This window comes from Octodon degus, unplaced genomic scaffold (assembly GCF_000260255.1).
Source record: "Octodon degus isolate 3935 unplaced genomic scaffold, OctDeg1.0 scaffold00067, whole genome shotgun sequence".
Lineage (NCBI taxonomy): Eukaryota > Metazoa > Chordata > Mammalia > Rodentia > Octodontidae > Octodon > Octodon degus.
Window position 1 is genome coordinate 2,059,625 of NW_004524643.1, and position 22,031 is coordinate 2,081,655.

General features: G+C 40.1%; 1 protein-coding gene across 4 annotated transcripts in view; it reads right to left on the minus strand.

Moving 5' to 3' along the window:
* Positions 1–8,614: 8,614 nt before the first annotated feature.
* Tmem41b (transmembrane protein 41B) overlaps positions 8,615–22,031 on the minus strand; it is a 25,547-nt gene continuing 12,130 nt past the window's right edge. For all 4 annotated transcript variants that reach the window (XM_023719259.1, XM_023719257.1, XM_023719258.1 and 1 more), the window contains 5 exons: positions 19,466–19,594; positions 14,367–14,460; positions 13,444–13,548; positions 11,058–11,196; positions 8,615–8,898 (listed from right to left, as the gene is read on the minus strand). In XM_023719259.1, coding sequence (XP_023575027.1) covers positions 8,729–8,898; positions 11,058–11,196; positions 13,444–13,548; positions 14,367–14,460; positions 19,466–19,594 — 637 coding nt within the window. In that variant the 3' untranslated portion in view covers positions 8,615–8,728. The remainder of the gene's footprint in view (positions 8,899–11,057; positions 11,197–13,443; positions 13,549–14,366; positions 14,461–19,465; positions 19,595–22,031) is intronic.

A 22,031-nucleotide genomic window follows, 5' to 3' on the forward strand; every position in this document is an offset into this window, starting at 1 on the left:
AAAAAAAAAAAAAAAAGACAGTGGCTTAAGTGCCTGCTTGGCAAGTGCAAGGTCCTCACTTCGATCCCCAGTACCAAAAATAAAATAAAATAACACACCTGCAATCCCAGTACTCAAGAGGCTGAGGCAGGAGGATCAGGATGAGTTCAAGATTGGGGGCAGGGAGCACAGCCATCAAGTGAACACTGGCCCCACATTTGATGCCCAGCATCATGGCGGGGGGGGGGGACATTTGCAAAATCTGCTGTGCTCTGGCTGGTGAGATCCGGCTCACTCCACCTCTAGCCTCAGCCACCCACTTCCTCTTGCTCTGCTGTCACTCCACTCCCTCCCTGCTGTCTGCCAACTTCTCACATTTAGCAGTGTGGCCATCACTCACTACATTGCAGGCCTGGACAGTCTCTGCTGAGTCCCGAATGCTGCCTATCTGTCCTCCTGCCAATCTGGTACCAAAACCACTGCCAAAGGCACACCTAGCTGTTGCATGGACTCTGGGCTCTGCCTCTGCTACTGCGCATCCTGGAATTGCCCTCCTCAAGTCTCTGCCATGACACAAGTTGATTTATCATTTGAAAAAGACGTTTGCTATACATTTCTGGAAAATCATTCACCAAATTAAACAAATTCCCCTCTACTATTAACTTATTATGTGCTTATATAGATGTGCAATCCTATCAAAATGAGCTTCTTTTTTGGGACAGGACCTAGCTGTGTAGCTCAGGCTGGCCTTTAACTTCCCATGTAACCCAGATGACCTTGAACTCTTAGTAATCCTTCTAACTAGATTTTTTTTTTTTCAGTACTGGGGATTAAACTCAGGACCTTGGGCTTGCCAGGCAGGTACTTAGTCTACTGAGCTATCTCCCTGCTTCAACAGACATTTTTTAGAACTTAAAAATTTACCAGTAGTCTGAAACCATATTAGGACAAACTAAGAACCTGCAGCCCACCACATAACTCATCTGTTAGACTCACTCGGCCTTGACTGTCTATACCAGAGGTAACTCGACCTGACTCAGACTGACCGCAGTTAGCTACACACCCTGTACTTTCCAGTGGCCAGAGATGACCAACACTATTACTCGCTTCAAAGACTTTCTGACCAGCAGCGAGAGGTGACTGATGCTACCCAATAAAAACTCACCATGCTCTAAACCTTTACATCTCCTGCTTGCAAACCCATATAAACTAAGACCAAAGCTGGCTCCAGGTGATACTTTGGAAGAGATCCCGCATCAGCCAGCTGGCGTAATACAGTTGGTTGCCTTCTGACTCCCTGGTGCAGAACTTTCCCATTTGCTTTCCTACTGGATCCAGGAATAAGATCACAGGTGCTCACCACCATGCCCAGCTTCAATTTTTTCCTGTTTTTATTAAAAAGTAATGCTTTCTCTCTTTACTTTATGTGTATTGAACAGGTTCATTTTTTTGATGTTGAATTTCCCCCATAGCATGGATATACTGTATACTCTTGATGTATCTTTTCTTAATGGTAGAGCTGAATTTAGACACATTGAGATCTTTGTATAAATGTTCATAAGTGATATGTATATATCATATATTTACTGTATTTTTCTCATAGGGATCAAAATGCATTGCCCTCAATGAACTTAGCTATCCTCTGGAAAAACTTGTACAAGATAGGAAATGAACATTTGGTAAGACTTTAGCCGCTGTGGTGGCACACGCCTGTAATCCTAGCACTCAGGAGGCTGAGGCAAAAGGATTGCCACTAGGCCAGCTCCAACCACATAATTAGAAACACTCAGAGTGCATACACACACACACACACACACACACACACACACACACAGAGGAAATCAAGTTTATTTTTTTTAATCCTTTATTTTATTTATTTTTTAATTTTTTATTTTTACATTTTATTTATTGTGTGTGTGGCCAGTTCAGCCCACCTGTGGGCGGAGCTGGCTGGCATGTGGTGCTGGGGGATCGAACCGTGGTCCCTGTGTTTTGCCAAGCTTGTTCCAAGTAGGTGCTTTAGACCACTGAGCCATCTCTCCAGCCCCGAAATCAAGTTTAAATATCAGAACCTGGGAGAGGAGGTACCTTGTTACCGCTGCAGTTTCTCTAATGCATTTTCTTCCAAATTGGCATTTCTTGTACCAGTTGTGGCAGTTTCTTCAGCTAGAGTGTTACTAAGTATTCAAGACAGGCCTTCAGCTCACCATATAATCCATGCTGGCCTCGAATTTGTGGTAATCCTCCTGCCTCAGCCTCTCAAGGGCTGGTATTACAGGTATGCACCACTACACCTGGCTGGCACCATATACTTTGCATGTCTTTGTAGTAATACATCTATTTCATTTAGGTATTTTTGTTTTTGTTTTTGTTTTTGCTTTGTTTTTGTGACAGTCTCACTATGTAGCCCAGGCTGGCCTAGAATTTAGAGATCCACCTGCCTCAGCCTCCACAGTGCTGGAAATACAGGTATGTACATCACCCAGCTTCATCCATGTTTTCTAATATAAATATACTTCAGTAATTTAAAGGTTTTTTTTTTTTCCAAACAGGTAGCTATTTCTATTAAGTCTGCATTTATTTATACATTTTCTTTTGGCTTTGATCAGTTTTGCTCAATGTGTAAATTGTGCTGGGCACGATACCACAGGCCTCATAATCCCAGCACTCAGGAGGCCAAGGTAAGAAAATCGCCAGAATTCAAGGCCAGCCTAACCTACATAGTGAGTTCAATGTCTCCCTGAACTACATAGCACACCCTGTCTCAAAATTTTTTTTAAAAGTATGAAATTTAGTTTTCAAAAATTTTTTAAAATATTTATTTATTTAGTGTGTGTGTGTGTGTGTGTGTGTGTGTGTGTGTGTGTGTGGCCAGCTCAGCCCACCAGGGGGCGGGCTGGCTGGCATGTGGTGCTGGGAGATTGAACCGCGGTCCCTGTACTTTGCTTTGCTTAGCTTGTTCTAAGTAGGTGCTTTAGACCACTGAGCCATCTCACCAGCCATAGTTTTCAAAATTTTTGAAGTATCAACTTTTGTTATTTTCTCTATTCATTTTGTTCTTTGATTTCATCTTTATTTTACCCTTTACCATTTTGCATCTGTTGGCTCTACTTCCAACTTTTCATACTGTTGTGATAACTTTTTTAAACTTTTCATCATGAGGTATCTGTAGATTCATAGCGTTAAGGAAATCATAACACAGGGGGCTGGTGAGATGGCTCAGTGGTCTAAAGCACCTACTTAGAACAAGCTAAGCCAAGCAAAGCACAGAGACTTCGGTTCAATCCTCCAGCACCACATGCCAGTCCGCCCGCCCCCTGGTGGGCTGAGCTGGCCACACACAATAAATAAATAAGTATTAAAAAAAAAGATCACCTTTGACAATGAAGTGAGATCACTTCTCATAAACATGAGCTGTGAGTCAGGTATCACGGCACACATCTGTAATCCCAGCATCCTGGGAAGCTGAGGCAAAGGATCACAGACTGGGTAAATTAGTGACTTTGCAAAACCCCAACTTAAAAGGGAGTGCTCAGGCTGGGGAGATAGCTCAGTGGCATAAGCTTCTGCCTGGCAAGCACAATTGCCTGGCAAGCACAAGGCCCCAAGTTCAATCCCCCGTACCACCAAAAGAAAAAAAAAAAAAATCTATAAGTCAGTGCTGTTACGGATGTAGTTCAGTGGTAGAAGTCCCCTGGGTTCAAAACTTACTTCCACAAGTCCAGGCGTGGTGGCACACACCTGTAATCTAGCCCCAGCACTTGGGAGGCTGAGGCAGGAAGATCCCTGTGCATTTAATGCCAATGTATGCTACATAGCAAACTCAAGGCCAGCCTAAACTACAGAGCAAGACCCAGTCTAACACACACACACACAGAGTACCACAAAACATGCCCACATAATTGCCAAATACAAGTTCCATCACAAGTATCCCTTACACTGCCTTTGATTTCTACTCTCATCACTTCCTGACCCCTGGCAACCAATCTGTTCACTACCCACATTGCCATTTCTGTGTTAAATGGAGTAATACAGCATTTAGCCTATTTGTGTTTTGTGCTTTAAAAAAAGAGATTGTGGGCCAGCGATAGCTCAGTGGTCTAAAGCGCCTGCTTAGGCAATCTTAGGCAGGTGCAAGGTCTGCAGTTTGATCCCCAGCACCACAAGCAGCGCCAGCCCCACCCCCAGGACGGGCTGAGCCAGCTGCAAAAATAAAAAATAGAGATTGAATCTAAGGCCATCACACTGCAGCTGAGTCACCAACTTGCCCAGACTGGGCTTGAACCTGTGAGTCTCCAGCATTGGCTACCTAAATGCTAGGATTACAAGTACAGACCACAGCATTCAGCTGGCAATTTGTTACTTATTTGGGGAGGGTTTTTTGTTTTTTGGTTTTTTTTTTAAGTACAGGGGATTGAACTCAGGATGCTGTGCTTGCCAGGCAAGTGCTTATTCTACTGAGCTATCTCCCCAAGCCCTTTGGGAATTTTTAAAAGAAAAAATTAATGGAACAACAGGAGGCTAACTATGGTTAATATTGGGGCCGGGGAGATGGCTCAGTAGAATAAGCGCTTGCCTGGCAAGTGCAAGGGCCTGAGTTCAATCCCTGGTTCTGAAAAAAAAAAAAGGTTAATATGGAATATAAGCTATTTAATTGTCCAAATTATTAGCACAAATCTTTTTAAGTAAATTAGTACAATCTTAAGTACACATAAGTGCATATGTGCATACATATTTTTTTTTCTTTCTTTCCTTTTCTCCATTCTCCCACCTGTTTTTCTCTCCTTTTTATCTTTTTTTAGGAACCAGGGCTTGAACTCAGGCCCTTGTGCTTGCCAAGGAAGTGCTTATTCCACTGAGTCATCTCCCCGGCCCCTCCTTTTTATCTTTTTATTTTGGGTTTTCTGAGACAGGATCTTGCTTCACAGTTCAAGGTGGCCTTGAACTCAGTGATCTGCCTCAGCCACCCAAGTGCTAGGATTACAGGCAAGCATCTGGCAATTTAAAAGATTAAACATGCAACTACCAGTTCCCAGTAATTGAACTCTTAGCCATTACAGAAATTAAGATCTGCCTGGCTGTGGAAACACACACCAGCAACCCCAAAACTTTAGGAAACTGATGTAGGAGGGGCACAAGTTCAAGCCCAGTCCCAGCAACTTATTAGCAAAGGTATCTCAAAAGAAGAAAAGGGCTGTGGTTCTCCTGAGCTCAGTACTAAGGGCCCCAGTTCAATTCTCAATATCCCAAAGGGGAATGGGAGAAAGAACCACATTCACACAAAAACTTGTGAATTTTAACGTGTGACATATTCAGCGTCTTAGGTAGGTGTGGTGGCACACACTTGTAATCCTAGCACTCAGAGGAGGCTGAGGCAGGAGGATTATTGCAGTTCAAGGCCTGCCTGGGCTACAAAGTGAGCTCAAGGCCAGCCTGAGCAGCATAGGGAGACCCTGTCTTAAGACAAAAAACAAAAAACAAAAAAAACCACATTTAGTATGTTTCAATACCAACTTTTTTTTTTTTTAGGTAGAGTCTCACTATATAGTACAGGTAGGCCTTTAAATCCATGGCAATCCTCCTGCCTCAGCCTCCTGGAACACTGGAATAACAGATGTCACACCCACCCATCCCAACATTTCACCGTTTATAGTTCCATTTACTAAAAAAACCTGATGGGATTACAGGTTTGTGTCTCTACACCTGGAAGTTGTTACTTTTGAGATAGGGACTCACTGGACTTGTACTTGCAGTGATCTTCCTGCCTCAACCTCCCAAGTGCATCACATCCAGCACTATTTTTTAAATTAAAGGTTGAGCTGGGGTCACAACTAGATGGGAGAATGCTTGCCTAGCATGGACAAGGCCCTGGGTTTGCTCTCCAGCACGGGAGGGGGTGGGGGGAACGACAAAGACACACACCACAGACTCAGGATTTAAGATTTTTTCTTCTTAGGAGTAAAAATGTGTGCCAGAATTCCAAGAAAATATCCTTTTAAATTTTAAACATATAAATACCTCCATGAAATAAATCTCAAGAATACCATTTAAGATTCTCCGTAAAATTTATTACATTTTAAATCGCATTTATTAAGTCTTAGATATATTACACTCAAGATAACAGAGAACATTAAGGGAACTGCTCCACTGTCTTAGTGTCAGCTTCTTGGACAGCCTGCTTGCCTCCCATAGCAGAAGGCATGCTTTTGCAGCCATTTCTAGGCACCTGGCTTCCATGTGTGGCTGAAGGGACTAGGGCTGTGGTGGTGAACCTTTTAGAGCCTTCGGTGTTAACAGCCTGCTGCAGCACGCGTGCCATAGGCTCACCACCACCGCATGCTTAGCATTCACAAGGCCCTGGGCTCGATGCCCAGCACCAAAATGGGATGGCTGGGGCCAGGGGGCAGGCTGGGTAAGGCTGGAAATCGCCTCTGGCCTAGGGCCAGCTGTGACTCCATGAACACAGGCCGCCAGCTATGTTCAGGGCACAGTCTGCTGCAGGGTTCTTGACAGTCCGTTAGGAGCCTGCAGAGCACAGCTGTTCTCTTGGGAGAAGAAAATACACCCTGCCTAACGTGGGAGCTATGATTTTCTAACAGGAGGAGAACATAGCAGAGGACAAGAATCTATAGTGAGGGTGGAGTGAATACTCTGAGAATAGAGTAAGTCCTATGGACATACACCACAGTGGATAGTGAGAGTTCTCCTGAGTCCAGGCTCTTACTTTTATTTTTCAAAGTTTGATAAAAACTGACTCAATTACATTTTACACAGTAATATTTAGTGCGCTTTGTCTTAAAAGGCTGTTTAAATTCATTTGTAAAAATAAGATAGCTTTATAACTCAGCCTCTAGTGAATAAGAAAAGAATAAAATCTTGCTATAAATAATAAATAACTTTACACAAAAGTCCAGGTGACATAAGACTACTATATTAATCAATATACTTTCTTTATATTTACAATAAACCTATTTGTTAATACTGTAGTAGAAAAAATGAATCAGTCCACATTCTGTGTGTAGTAGGAGGCTTTCAGGGTGGACACAATGAGACATACAAGGATTTCTCACATAGCTAAAGGGCTTTTCAACATAATGACAACCTTGGGGTAAAAAAGAAGTGATAGAGTACTTCATGACTTTTTCCTATTTTTTTATGTTATTTTGGAGATAGGTAAATTTTACAGTTCAGCTGCCCTTGAGCTCATTATGTAGCCCAGGCCAGCCTTGAACTCATAGTGATCCTCCTGCCTCAATGTGCCAAGTGCTGGCACTGCAGGAGTGCACCACCATGCCAAGCTAAAACTGACTGACTGGCTAGGTTCCAGAATCACAGAATCAAGGATATTACCCTTAACTGAGCAGCAAACAGTGGTTTAATTTTTTTCCACTATTTAAATACAATTGTTACCATGTGAGAATTTTACTTTGTGAGTTGAAAAAAAATAGTCTACATTGCAAAACTGCACTAATCAAAAGCAGCCCCAAACAAAAGTCACCAACAGAAATAAAACATTCTTATAGGTATAGCATGCATAAAAAGGATAATTGCATAACACATTCCCTAATGACCAAATGAGGTAAATTTTAGTTAATGTAACAAATAACATATATTTAACCACCGTGTTGTGCTGCCCATTTTTGTTTGAAAATATAATTATTCTTTGTTTTTTGTTTTGTTTTTGGCGGAACCAGGGACTAAACTCAGGCCCTTGTGCTTGCCAGGCAAGCGCTTATTCTACTGAGACATCTCCCCGGCCCCACAATTATTCTAATGTCTAAAAACTTATGCTTTGTGTTTCTGCTTTTTATATTCCCTTGAGATATTAGAGACACTGTAACAAAATATTATATGAATACAAATTATCATCAGTAGTTATGTAATCTCCATTTTATATATGAACTAGGAAAAATAATAAAAACAGAAATCACAAGAACTTAAATTACAGATTAATCCATGATAAAAACTTAAAACAAAATAAAAATGAAACACAAAGATAACTTGATACCCTTCCCATATATGGTGGTCTGTGAAGATGCAACCTCTAAATAAATTACTTCAAAGATAAAGAATGAAAATGTAAATCTTGTTTAGGCTTTAGTTAACCCATCCATTTATATGCTCTGAAAGAAGGCTAACAGTAAGAACTACATCACTTTCTATTTTAGTTATTAGATATGAGAGGAAAATATTAAATTGAAAGTACCAGTTGGACAGTTTCATTCACCACTACTCAGTTTCTACGTAAGCTCCTTTGGTACAGTAATATGTCTATTGTAACTGCTGTGACAGCATTTTTCATAGTACATGAATTTCCAGCTTTACTTTCTTCTCCCCTTCGCCTCTTAATTATTTTAACTGATGAGAATTTTATTCACAAATTTTTGTTTCAATTAGTGAAGAGGTGATTTAAAAGCACAAAGAAAGGGGCCGGGGAGATGGCTCAGTGGAATAAGCGCTTCCCTGGCAAGCGCAAGGGCCTGAGTTCAATCCCCAGTTCCGAAAAAAATAAAAAATAAAAAATAAAAGCACAAAGAGGATGGGCATACAGTTCAGTGGTAGAAAACTTGCCTAGCATGCACAAGGCTCTGGGTTTGATCCCCACCACTGGAAAACAGAAACAAGAAAAGAAAAATCACAAATGGATGCATCTGCTAATCCTGAGATGATGATGATGATGATGATGATGATGATGATGATGATGATGATGATGATGATGATATGGGATATTTAAAACCTAGGTAACTTTTCACTCAAATTTTTGTTTCAGTTTTTTTTGGAAAATGGCTGGAAGGATAGAAAGAACAGCCAAAACCATCAAAATAAATACTGAGTTCCAGGAAACAGCTTCCCCTGCTGTCGTCAGCTGGTACAACGTTGTTCCTGCCTTAATTGCTACAAAAGAGGGAGGTGCAACACCTAAAATAAAACACAAAAACACAGTGAAAACCAAATTGTTATTATGAATTAGAAATTTCTATGTGCACAAAATTTCTTTTAGGAAAACACAGCTCCTGCCATTTTAGATAAAAGACCATTAACAGGGCTGGTGAGATGGCTCAGTGGTCTAAAGCACCTACTTAGAACAAGCTTAGCAAAACACAGGGACCGCGGTTCAATCCCCCAGCACCACATGCCAGCCAGTCCCGCCCCCTGGTGGGCTGAGCTGGCCACACACACACACACACACACACACATATAAATAAATAAATAAAATTTAAAAAAAAAAAAAAAAAGACCATTAACAATTTAAAGCTATTGGGCTAGGGAGATAGCTCGGTGGTCTAAGCGCCTGCCTGGCAAGCACAGGACCTGGGTTCTATCCCCAGTACCACACACCATGCTGGCCCTGAAACCGAGCATGGTGATGAATGTCTATAATCCCAGTGTTGGGGAGGCTGAGACAGGAAGATCACTACAAATCCAAGCTACATAGCAGAGACCAAGCAAGCAGGCAAGCAAGAAAGAAAGGAAGGAAGGAAGGAAAGAAAGAATATACACCGAAATGAAAATAGGAGGCTATTAAAAAAAGTACTTGAGTTCAAGGCCAGCTTGGGCCACCTAGTGAGTTCAAGGTCAGCCTAAACTACATAGCAAGGCCCTATCTAAAAAAATAAGATAAAAAAATAAAAAATAAAAATAAAAAAATAAGATACAGAACTCCTAGCTATTTTACTTATAAAATAAAGATGTAAGAAAAAAAAAAAAATACAGCAGGCCAACCAGATAGCTCAACAGACTAAAGCACTGCTCAGGGGCTTAAACCCAGGCGCTGTGCCACCCAGCCGCTGCCGGGCTCCCTGAGAGGCTTTTTGTATTGCAACAATTCCATTTAAACTAGAAAGAAAGAAATCATTTACTAAAGAACCACAAGAATTCAGCCAGATAGGCGTGCCTCAGAGGGAGAGAGGAGAATCACAAGTTTGAGCCTAAACTGGGCAATTTAGTAACTTAGTGAGAACCTGTCTCAACTTTTTTTTTTTTTTTTTTTGAGCGTTTCTGACAGTTCAAATTGGCCTCAAACCCATGGCAATCTTTCAGCCTCAGCCTCCCAACTGCCAGGATAATAGGCATGCATCAACCATATCCGCTCAAAATATTAAGGGAGAGTGGGGGTAGGTTGGAGATGGAGCTCAGTGAAAAGTTCCTGAGATCCATCACTAGTAGAGCAAAACAAAAATATCCATCACTCCACCAAAAAACATATACATACAACATACAAGATTTTATAAAATATATAAATTAATCTTTCTGTCCATTGATTAATTTCAGAATCAAGGATCTGTGCCTTGAAAGTAAGCATGTTGATTCTAGCCAGGTGTGGTTTGGAAAGCACATCTATAATTCCAGCATTCAGGAGGCTGAGGCAGGAGGATGGGCTACACAGCGAGTTCAGGACCAGTCTGAACTACCTAAGGAGACCCTGTCTCAAATCACTACACACACACACACACACACACACACACACACACACACACAAAGCTGATTCTGTTTTCCCTAATAAATGTTGATTTCCATAAAATGAAAACTGGGATCAATTCTCTGAAAATTAAAATTCAAAAGGACTAGGGAAATAGCTCAGCAGTTTAAGTGCCTGCCTGGCAGGTCTAAGGTCATGAGATCAATCCCTGGTCCCCTCTGCAAAAAAAGTTCAATATTTCATACTTAGATGACAAAGAAAAAAACTTTAAAAACAGCAACTTAGTTGTTTTTTCTCTCCACTTGAAGGCAAGTTTGGAGTTCAAAAGTTCAGAGGACTGGGGACATAGCACAGTGACAGAGCACTTGCACAGCATATGTAAGCCCACAGCTTTGATCCCTAGCACTGGGTAAAAAGTTTCATTTAATCCTGTATTATTAAAACAATATCCAATAGGGTTCCACTGTTAAGAGTTAACACCAAAACACTTAATGCAATGCACAAATATTGCGGAGTATCTATGTACACAGGTCAGGCTTTGTGCCCAAGAGTCCTATATGGCCCTGGCAGGGTACAAGAAGCATGAGACCCAGGCCAGCTAAATGCTGCTGGGTGTGTACACAATGAGCCCTAACTCAGCGTGATTCAAAGGACTTACCTAAAAAAGTGCCAATAAAAAAAACTTTCAATGGCACGTTTATCACAGGAGATGTAATATTAATAAACCAATTAGGCAGAAATGGTGTTATTCTCAAAAATATAATGTAGTTAATGAGATGTTCTCTATGACGTTCAACCTGTCATAAGGGGAAAAAAAGAATATTAGTATTAGACAAAGCCAATCCTGAAAATAAGTTGCTTAATATAAAACAACATATTTCGATTTATCACTCCTGATTTTTTTGTTTTTTTTTTTACAACAAGCATTTTTTTTCAGAACCGGGGATTGAACCCAGGCCCTTGTGCTTACCAGGTCAGTGCTTATTATACTGAACCATCATCTCCCTGGCCACTGATTTTTTTTTTGAGGCCTCAAACTCATGGTGATCCTCCTGCCTTAGCCTCCCAAGTGCTGGGATTACAGGCATGTACCATCATGTCCAACTCTGATATTTCAGAATTTATCAGTATAACTAATTTTTGCTTTTTTTTTTTTAAAATCACATTTATTTATTTATGTGGTATAGTGTCTCACTAGACAGCTCAGACTCAGTGATCCTCCCAGTGCTTGGATTAAGGTATGACCCACCATGCCTGGTTTTCAGCTTGTCAGACAGGTACTTAGACCACCAAGCTAGCTCCGCAAGCTATTTCCTAACTTTCTTTTTTTTTTTTTTTTTTTTTTTTGTGGAACCGGCGATTGAACTCAGGCCCTTCTACTGAACTATCTCCCTAGCCCTAATTTTCTAACTTATAAAATAGGATAATCTCTCAAATTCCCATGAAACCTATTTCTTTGGATTGTCCCAGCAATGCTCCTGAATTCATTCTGCATGGTGTCTCATATCTGTTGCTGCCCGGCTCCATCAGGTTCCTGGCTGCAGTACAGTCCCTCCCCTGGGAAATGCATCAGAAGAGTTGGCTAGTGCAGGTCTTCAGTACCCTGCAAGTATGCTGCATCAACAGCAACACGGGGGCTGGGGAGATAGCTCAGCAGCATAAGCACCTGCCTGGCAAGCTCAAGGCCCTGAGTTCAATCCCCAGTACAAGAAAAAAAAAGTAAAACAGCAACACAACCAATCAAGTACCTAATAATGAGGATACGTTCATAGTAACATTGGCTTTTGTATTGACTGAATTTACTAAGATAAAGAACTAAAATTATCATGGAGAGACCTGGGATGTAACTCAGTGCTAGTGTGCTTTCCATGAGTGAGGGATTTTCCCTAGCATATAAGGGAGAAAAAAAAAAGATAAAACAATCATTACAGATGCAAAAAACTGAAAATTTGTATGTAAAATTATTAATACTGCATCTAGCATGATGGGTGCACACCTATTACCCCAGCTCTTAGGATCACTAAGAGTTTGAAGCCAGCCTGTGCTACATACCAAGTCCCAAGTCAAGTGGGACATAACAAGCAACAACAGAGCCAGGCATGTTGGTGCATGCCAATAATCTCAGTACTCTGGAGGAGTAGGCTAAGGCAGGATGATCACTACAAATCTGAGGCCAGCCTGGGCTACAAAGTGAGCTCAAGGCCAGCCTGAACTGTATAGTGAGACCTGTCCCAAAAAGACCAAAAAATAAAGAGCAACAACAAAGACAAAAAAACTATAAAAATTATTAACACAATTATTTTTACATATGACAAGATGTTATTTTGGTCAAAACATAATTGCTTTTATCTGAGTTAATTTTATAAAGCTTAATTATTTGTGTTACCTTAATGTACAAATTTATGTAGACATAAATTAATATAAAATTTACTCAGGGATTATAGACCGAACTCCCAATTAGCTAACCAAAGCTTTATCACATAATTTAAAAAGGAGGAGGGGGAGATGGATCAGTGGAATAAGCGCTTCCCTGGCAAGCTCAAGGGCCTGAGTTCAATCCCCGGTTCCACCAAAAAAAAAAAAAAAAAAAAAAAAATGGGGCTGGAGAGATGGCTCAGTGGTCTAAAGCACCTACTTGGAACAAGCTTGGCAAAGCACAGGGACCGCGGTTCAATCCCCCAGCACCACATGCCAGCCAGCCCCGCCCCCTGGTGGGCTGAGCTGGCCACACACACACACAATGAATAAATAAATAAAAATTAAAAACAAAAAACAAAAAACAACAACAAAAATAAATAAAAATAAATAAATAAAAAGGAGGGGCCGGGGAGATGGCTCAGTAGAGTAAGAGCTTCCCTGGCAAGCACAAGGGCCTGAGTTCAATCCCTGGTTCAAAAAAAAAAAAAAAGTAAAAAACAAATCCTGGCCCAGTGGCACACATCTGTAATTCCAGCTACTCAGGATCCCAGGAGTTTGAGGCCAGTATGGCCAACACTGCAAGACCTTCTCAAAAAACAAAACAAACAACAATAACATGTATTTACCTGCTGTGACCATTTGACTGCTTTCTCTGTTAGGTATTTGTACACAACTGGTCGACCAACTAAATAGGACAGCATGTAGCAGAATGAGGCACCAAGTCCAGAACACTGGAAAACAACAGGAGCTGTGAGTACTTCACACTGGCCCATCCTAATCACACGAATGTATTCCCAGAGGAAAAGCTGGACTAGTTTACTTCAGGGGACAGGGAGGATACTCTGCACCTCTTGTGCACAGAACTCATTTGATGTAGTCCTTTCTTAGGCCAAACTGTAATTCAAATGATACCAATTAAACAAACTGGCATTTGCAATTAAACTTAAGAGACTATATCCAAATAGTTACTGCTAGACTTTAATGTAAGAATATAACTTTAAGAACCAAGTTTTTGGGGTGGGGAGATAGCTCAGTAGAATAAGTGCTTGCCTGGCAAGCACAAGGGCCTGAATTCAATCCCCAGTATGGCAAAAAAACAAAAAACCCAAGTTTTTCAATGCTCTGCCTAAAAACACTACCCCAGCACTGGGACTTAAATCATGTATGCACCAAAACTCTTATTAGACTGTCCAGGTTATAAAACACAGGAGTCAGGCATTGTGGTACACATCTGCAATCTCAGCATCTGGGATGCTGAGGACTGCCACAGGGTCAACACAGTCTGGGCTACACAATGAGTTCAAAGCCAGTCTGAACTACATAAACAAAGCCGATCTTGGGGGGGGGGGGAGGCAACAAAGGCTAAAAGAGCTTATAAATACACTTACATTTGTGTAATACCATTTTGGGGAGAAAAATAAACACCTCCTCATTGAACATCAACTGCTCTTAAACAAACTTACTAGACTGATGGGACTAGGATGACAGTATTGTTCTCCTTATCTTAGAGATATTTTTTCCATTCTCCCAATTAATTATATATACTTACCAAACAAACAAGAAACAAGGCTAGTGGAAAGGGATACAGGAACCCTGAGAGAATGCTGAGAAATATAGAGCCTGGAATAGCAAATGTTTGCAAGCTGTTAACTTCTAAATTAAGGATTAGAACACAATCAAATGGAATTTTTAAAAGACAAACCCAACATTTCATAACAAATGTAAGCACAGAAATCACGCTAATGAGAGCATGTCCATATTTTAATACTTGCTGAGTATCTCCTATGTAAAACGCTAGGGACTAGAAGTACATTGGACTGTGAACTTCACGGGTTCTGGAACACAGGCAGCATGCACACAATGTCTTTGAGATGGGAAGAAGTCTAAAGTCAACAGTTATTTAGATTTCATATCTTTTACACATAATCTTCAGTTAATTTTATACACTATTTTTACTTGACTTGGATTTTGGAGCATTTTGGGTTTTTTACTTTTTAAATTAAGAATGTTCAACTCTTTAAAAGATAAAATTATATCCAAATGTAATTTAAAAATATGATCCTTCAGCTGCAATGCCTTCAACCCTAAGTTGATCATTTACTGAATACAAAAATACAATATATTGCAAATAACTATAATGCTAATAAAATTCTGCTACTAAAAGAAAGATCAAGACAAATAAATATCCAACACATCCCAGAAAGAAAGGAATTGTGCAATGTGACAAAAATAAATCTTCAACCATCTTTTAAATAACATACTAGGGGCCAAGGAGATGGCTCAGTGGAATAAGCACTTCCCTGGCAAGCACAAGGGCCTGAGTTCAATCCCCGGTTCCGCAAAAAAAAATTCTCTAATGCATTTGATGTACTCCCAATTATTCTTAGAAACCATGATTTTGGTAGAAATCTTGGTATATATAAGGTATAATTATTTTACATTTAACTATAAAATTTACAGCAATTAAAAGCATTTAAAAAAGGATCAAGGGCCAGGGAGATAGCTCAATAGAATAAGTGCTTGCCTCACAAGTGCAAGGTCCTAAATTCAATCCCTGGTACCACAAGAAAATAAAAAAGGATCAAGAGTGCCAAACGTGGTGGTACACACCTGTAATTATAGCACTTAGGAAACTGTGGCAGGAGTCTGTCTCAAAAAAACAAAACACAGCTAGAGTGGTGGGCATGTCTGTACTCCCAGCTTTCAGGAGGCTGAGGAACGAGGATCGCTGGAGACAGAGGGTAGTCTGGACTAAACACTGAGTTTAAGACCACCCTGAACTACATAGTAAAATACCATCTTCAAAAAGACAAACTATAGGGGCTGGGGAGATGGCTCAGTAGAATAAGCGCTTGCCTGGAAAGTGCAAGGACCTGAGCTCAATCCCTGGTTCCAAAAAAAAGACAAAATATAAATAAGTACAAATGAACAACAAAAAGAATTTCTCTACTTTTGTATATGTTTCAAATATTAAAATACAGGTGTTACAACTTTGGTCTAGATGTCCCCACAAAGCCTTATAGTTGGGCTTTGGGGTGGTAAGTCGACCACGAGTTGTGATGCTGGATTAGTCCATGGATAGATGTACAGCTGGGTGTGCTGCTGAAAGGTACAGCCTACTGAAAGAGATGGATCACTGCAGCTTGGCCTGCCACAGTATATGTCCCTCCACCTTCTCTGCTTCCTACCCTCTGTGATGCTGCTCTGTGGACTATGGACTGAAACCTCTACAAATTAACTCAAAATAAACCTCTCCAGGTCAGGAGTGGTGGCACACGCACGTAATCCCAGCACTTGGAAGGCTGAGACCAGTCTAGACTACAGTGAATTAAAGGCCAGACTGAACTGCATAGTGAAACCCTATCTCAAAAAGACAAAAGGAAGGGTGGGCAAAATAGCTCAGTGGATTAAGCAGAGGCAGGGGCAGGGGCCTCCTGTGCTAGCCCCAGCCCTGGGGCACACTGAGACAGCAATGGGGACTGAAGCATGGTGGCACATGCCTGTAATCCCAGCTCTTGGGAGACTGTAAGCAGGCGGATCACTTCGAGTCCAATGTAGTAGTGAGACCCTGAACACCTGTAGACCCTTCCCTAAAATACAGAAGAAGAAAAAAAAAAAAAAAAAAAGACAAAAGGGGGAAAAAAAATCTTCAATGACTGTTTGGTACCAAATAAATACTCTACACTCCTCAGCCTGTTAGCCCAAGCCCTGTGCTGTGGGAGCACAGCTGCCAGACCCCTAGCCTTGCTTCTCAGCCCCCCCCCCCTTTTCTCTCTGCTGAGCTGAACAGGCCTGCAGATCACTTCCTAGCAACGCAGGCCCCTGCTGGGAGCTCCACTGGGAGCTCTGCTCCAGATGGGCTTTGTCTAGGCTGAGCCTAGACAATGAACTCTATCTAGGCTTTCTCATTACTCCAGCTGAAAACAGTTGTTTTGGATACTCAAAGCATGAGATTACTTCAAGAAACTGGTTAAATACATGAAAGCTAGAGTTTTAAAATGGAATATAACATAAAAAAGAATTCAAAAGAATTTGAAATTAAATCCTACTGAAGATGTGCAAGTACATGCACTGTTGGATTCAGTGCACATGTCTGCCGAGTGGCCCGGGCTGGCCTTAACACTCACAGTGCAGGAGCAGCAGCTTTCCAAGCGCTGGGCTCACAGCTATGTGCCGCCACAGCCAGTTTCTGATCGCATTCTGAAATGACAACATGCTTGGTATACTACCCCAAGGTTGTGTTAGTTAACTTGGTTATAGGTGCTCCTGTTTACTTCTAATGTGCCCGCATTAAACTTCAAAGCCGTATGGGGCTCACCTTCCATCAAGTAGCTCTTCATGAAATTAAAACACTGTTATGTGCCCTGCCACAAAGTACTTTCCTTTGCTCACCAAGTTTAAAAATTATAATTTAAATTCAAAAGTGTAGGTAGAACATTGTAAGAAAATTGAGGGCCAGTCAGATAACTCAGAGCACTAAAGCACCTGCTCAGGCAGAGCACAGCAGCCAGGGTCTGATCCCTGGCGTGCCATGCCAACCGGCGCTGAGACCGCAATTGAGATTGGGCATAATGGAGTGCGCCTGTAATCCCAGCGCTTGGGAGGCTGAAAACAGGAGGATCACTACGAGTCTAATCTACACAATGAGACCCTGTAGATCATGTCCTAAATACAAAAATAAATAAAATAGACTGCTGTAAGAAAATTTAAACATTATCATAAAAATGTCACATATAAAATCATATTCATCAAATAGTAACAATATATAATCTAAATTGACAGCATTAACCAACATTTACTTAAAATTTTAAATAAAATAGATTTGGAAATAATAAACACATTCCTAATATTTGTAATTAACATTCTGCTATTTGAGACAGAGTTCTCACTATATACTACATACTGGCTTTGAACTCAGGGCAATCCTGTTGCCTCAGTCTCCCAAGTGCTGGGATCATAAGCATGCACCATCACACCCAGCCTAAAAGCTGATTTTAAAAGAATATCGATTATTTTCACAATATCAGCAATTAATGTCTTTTAAACAAAATTTTGAAAATATGTTACATAAGAAAAGATACTAAACAAATAGAATAAAAGATACAAAAATCCATAAAGAAAACTGAAGTATACAAACTAGAAGTTAGTCATCAATAACATAAGCAATGTGAAAATAATATAGAAAGAAAAAAGCTGAATTAGATGTGGTGACACTCTGGGAGGTTAAGGTAGGGGGATCAAAAGTTCCAGCTTAGCCCAAGCAACTTAATAAGACCTGTCACAAAATTAAAATTAAAAAAAAAAAAAGAAGAAAAACTTAAGATGTAGCTCAGTGTGAAGACCCTGTGTTCAATCCCCAGTCCTAGTGGTGTGTATAAGGGGATGTACTTCTGCTTGGTAAAATATATTTCTTAAAAAAAAAAAGAGCTGGGGTCTTGCCTCTTGCTTTTGTGTCTTCTGTCTCCCGTAAACGATTTCTCCTCTGCCATGCACTCTGCCTTGGAGCCAGCCAACAACAGAATGAGACCTCCACAAACTGTAAGCTAGGTAAATTTCCTCTCTTAAAAAAAGAAAAAAGAGCTGGGCATAGCATAGCAGCACATGCCTGCAATCCCAGCATTCAGGAGGTTGGGAAAGGAAGATCTCTGCGCCCAGCCTGGGCTACAAAGCAAGCTCAAGGCCAGCCTGAACTGCAAAGCAAGACCCCATCTCAAAAAGACCAAAAATTAAAAGAAAAAAGAAATACATTATCAAGAACTTGAAGGGGCTGGTGAGAGATAGCTCAGCAGACTAAAGCACCTTCTTAGGCAAGCTCGGGGATACAGTTTGATCCCAGCACCATAGGCTATGCCAAAACCCGCCCTCCCACGGGCTGAGGCGGCCTCAGAGACCAAGTGTGGTGGCTCACGCCTGCAATCCCAGACAGCACCTGTGATCCCAGTGCTGGGGAGGATAAGCCAGAAGGATTGCTACAAGTTCAAGGCCAGCCTGAACTGCACGGTGAAACCCTATCTTAAAAAGAAAAAAACTATTGGAGGAGATTCATAAGACAACATCTATAATAGCAAAAAAAATTTTTACACTTCTAAAACTAAGGAAATACTTGTAAAAACAGATAACAAGTAATTCAAATTAATAATGTAAGTAGCAATTTTTAAAAAATAGAAAAACATCCTAAACTATAGAGGAAAACATCTGATAAATGAAATAAGCACAATACAAATCAAAAACCCTGGTAAGATATTCAGAAATAAAAATAAGCTGAAGAGGGCGGGGATATAGCTCAGCACCTGCTTGGCAAGCACAAGGTCCAGAGTTTGAGCCCCAGTACTACATGCTGGCTGGGTGAAACAAGGTGTGGTGGTATGCCAATAATCCCAGCACTGGGGAGGCTCAAAAAGGAGGATCACTACAAGTCCAAGCTATGCAGCAAGAGCCCGTACCAAATATATAAATTTTAAAAAATAAAAATAAGCTGAGGAGATAGGATTAAATGAGAATTTGTGCCATTTAATTTTTCATTATTTCATTTAATATTGTAACACTATAAGTTTTAAAACAAAAAAGTGATACATAACTAAGCAACAGATCCCTTAAACCATTGTTTCTTGTACAAAACTAGAAAACATTTTTCAATTAAAAGGATACAAAATATATGTAGCAAAATAAGCTACAAGTACTTGTACATAAAAGGTGTCCTTATATTTGGATAAAACTTTGCCTAGAGCCTTGGCATCATCCATATCTCTGGGAACCTTCATATTCAGTCTTTCTTCTCTAAAGAAATAAAAGTGAAAAAATTTAAGCAGAATTTTGCCATGATAAAAGAAAAGTCAAGTTCAAAACATGAAATTTTATCCAAAATGATGAGGCCTTGAGCAATATAAGGCCAAATTAAAAATGTTTACATTTAACAGTTTGTTTTTTTTTTTTTTTTTTTAAGCAGGACAGTTTCAATCATTAACACATTGCATACGTTCTTCCTAGTGGCTAATTGCTGTACAAGATGTGGACTTGATATCCTATTTACAAACACTATTAGAACAAATCCCTCTATTCATTAAGAGAATGTAACTATATATCTATCCTAACCATTTTGAACACACAGATACAAAATGGACAATCATCTGTATCCCCTTTTTTTATTTAGTTCCATTATTTGAATATTATAGGTGTGTTAACTCAGAAAAATATTCTAAAACAGTCCAGTAGTCCACAATAGTATTGGGTCTTCCGCTTCACTGGCAATGTCAGAAATTGTTGAGTCCCCTACAGCTCAACATAACACCATGGCTTTACTTCTTATACTTCGGTTTTATATTTTTCTGCTGGATGGTTAAGACCAAGATAAAGCAAGACCTATGCAACAAGAGTTGTTGCTTTTGGGTCTGATAACATGACAGTGACAAGCCATACAGTTATATGTAGAAGATGAGCAAGGCAATGATCCTGAGAATCTCCAGAAGATTTTTGAATCTAGCAGTTAATTGGAAAGATTCTCACCATGACTGACTATATATACTGACACCTGTGAACTAAGCAACTGCACTGAAGATGTCAATTTGTAATAGTAGGTTCATACTTGGAGGGCCTGTCATTCTGGTCTTCTGAATATGGGCTGCTTGTCATGACATGCCAGTTGCTGCTGTGCTGTCTCTCAGGTAGATGACTGTTCAAAAAGGGGCTGGTGAATGAAGGCAGGAGACAGGAAAAGGAATGTTGTGGGACTGTCCTGCTTCAAGGTTGTATATGGTTAGATTTTTGGATTTACGTGTAAACATAAGAATTTTATAATTCCTTATGCCTATTTTTTTAAATATATTCTAATTTTTAAATGTTTTTTCATCATACTGTGTAGGGACTTAAAGTTCAACATATCAATACTTGATGAAAAATACCTGTTCCATGTTATGTCTAAGATGTTTGATATTCAGACAGTGAGGTTAAGCTTAACAGCCTAGGCTGTATGGTAATAACCATAAACTTCTCTTCTGGAGGGTTAAAAACCTAAGTTTGCACACCAAAATTAGAGAAAAAGGAGGGCTGCAAGGAAAGCCAACATTTTAGCCCTAGCCTACCAAGGCCAATTAAGACTCAGGACATATGAGAATTTGTACTGTAATGTCACGTAACTCGGTAGTGTCCCAAATTTTCTGATCAAGATTATGGGGACAAAGAGGAAAGTGATCAATGATGTAGTGTGCCTAAGGAGAGTCACATGGAGAGAAAACATTCTCTCAGGCTTTCACAGAGAGCACATTGGCCAAGCAATGACCATGACTCATCCACATGGCTGACACTGACAAAGGATCTACAATCTGAGGTACAGGATCTCAGGATAAATCCTGAGGGGATTTCACTGACCTTATCAGACATTCAATAGTTGTAAAGTGTTTGTGAAAGCTTTAACTTCTCACTATATAATCTCTGATGAAAAGTTCAGAATGACCCAAACTAAAGGTTAAAAGCATTTACTTCTATACTGGCTTGAACTTTTAACTAAATATTAAGAAATATATAACAAGACCTTGCCTCAAAAAGAAAAATATTAATGAGCCACTGGTGTTTATGTATTAAAAACATACTTGACATCATTTAGGGTAATCCTCCTGATAAGCAAATGTTAATATATAATCATTTATAATGAAAATTAATTAAAATTTTAATGAATTCACAATTGACACCTTTTCTGGAATATTCCACCCAAAAGTTCAAAAAAAAGTTAAAATACTTTTCCTTTTCTATTCATTTTACTTTAAACTGGGTGTCTTGTTTGGAACAGAATGATTTCTTACTTATTAAAGTTTCAAGCAATCATCTTTGTATTTAAGGTATATTATGATCATTTGTTTTCATATTTTCACTCTGCAGAACAATGACACAATGCACCTTTCTTATATTCATTTTTCTATCGCAACAGGTCTCACAATGTTGACAGGCTGAACTTGAATTTCTGAGCTATGTAATTCTATCTCAGATCCTCCTATCTGAGTAGTTGTGACTAAGGTGTGTACCACAAACCAGGTGAATGCTGCTTTTTATAGTCCTATAAAAATACCAGGTAGGGCTGGTGAGATGGCTCAGTGGTCTAAAGCACCTACTTAGAACAAGCTAAGCAAATCAGAGGTACCACGGTTCAATCCCCCAGCACCACATGCCAGCCAGCCCCGCCCCCTGGTGGGCTGAGCTGGCCACACACACACAAATAAATAAA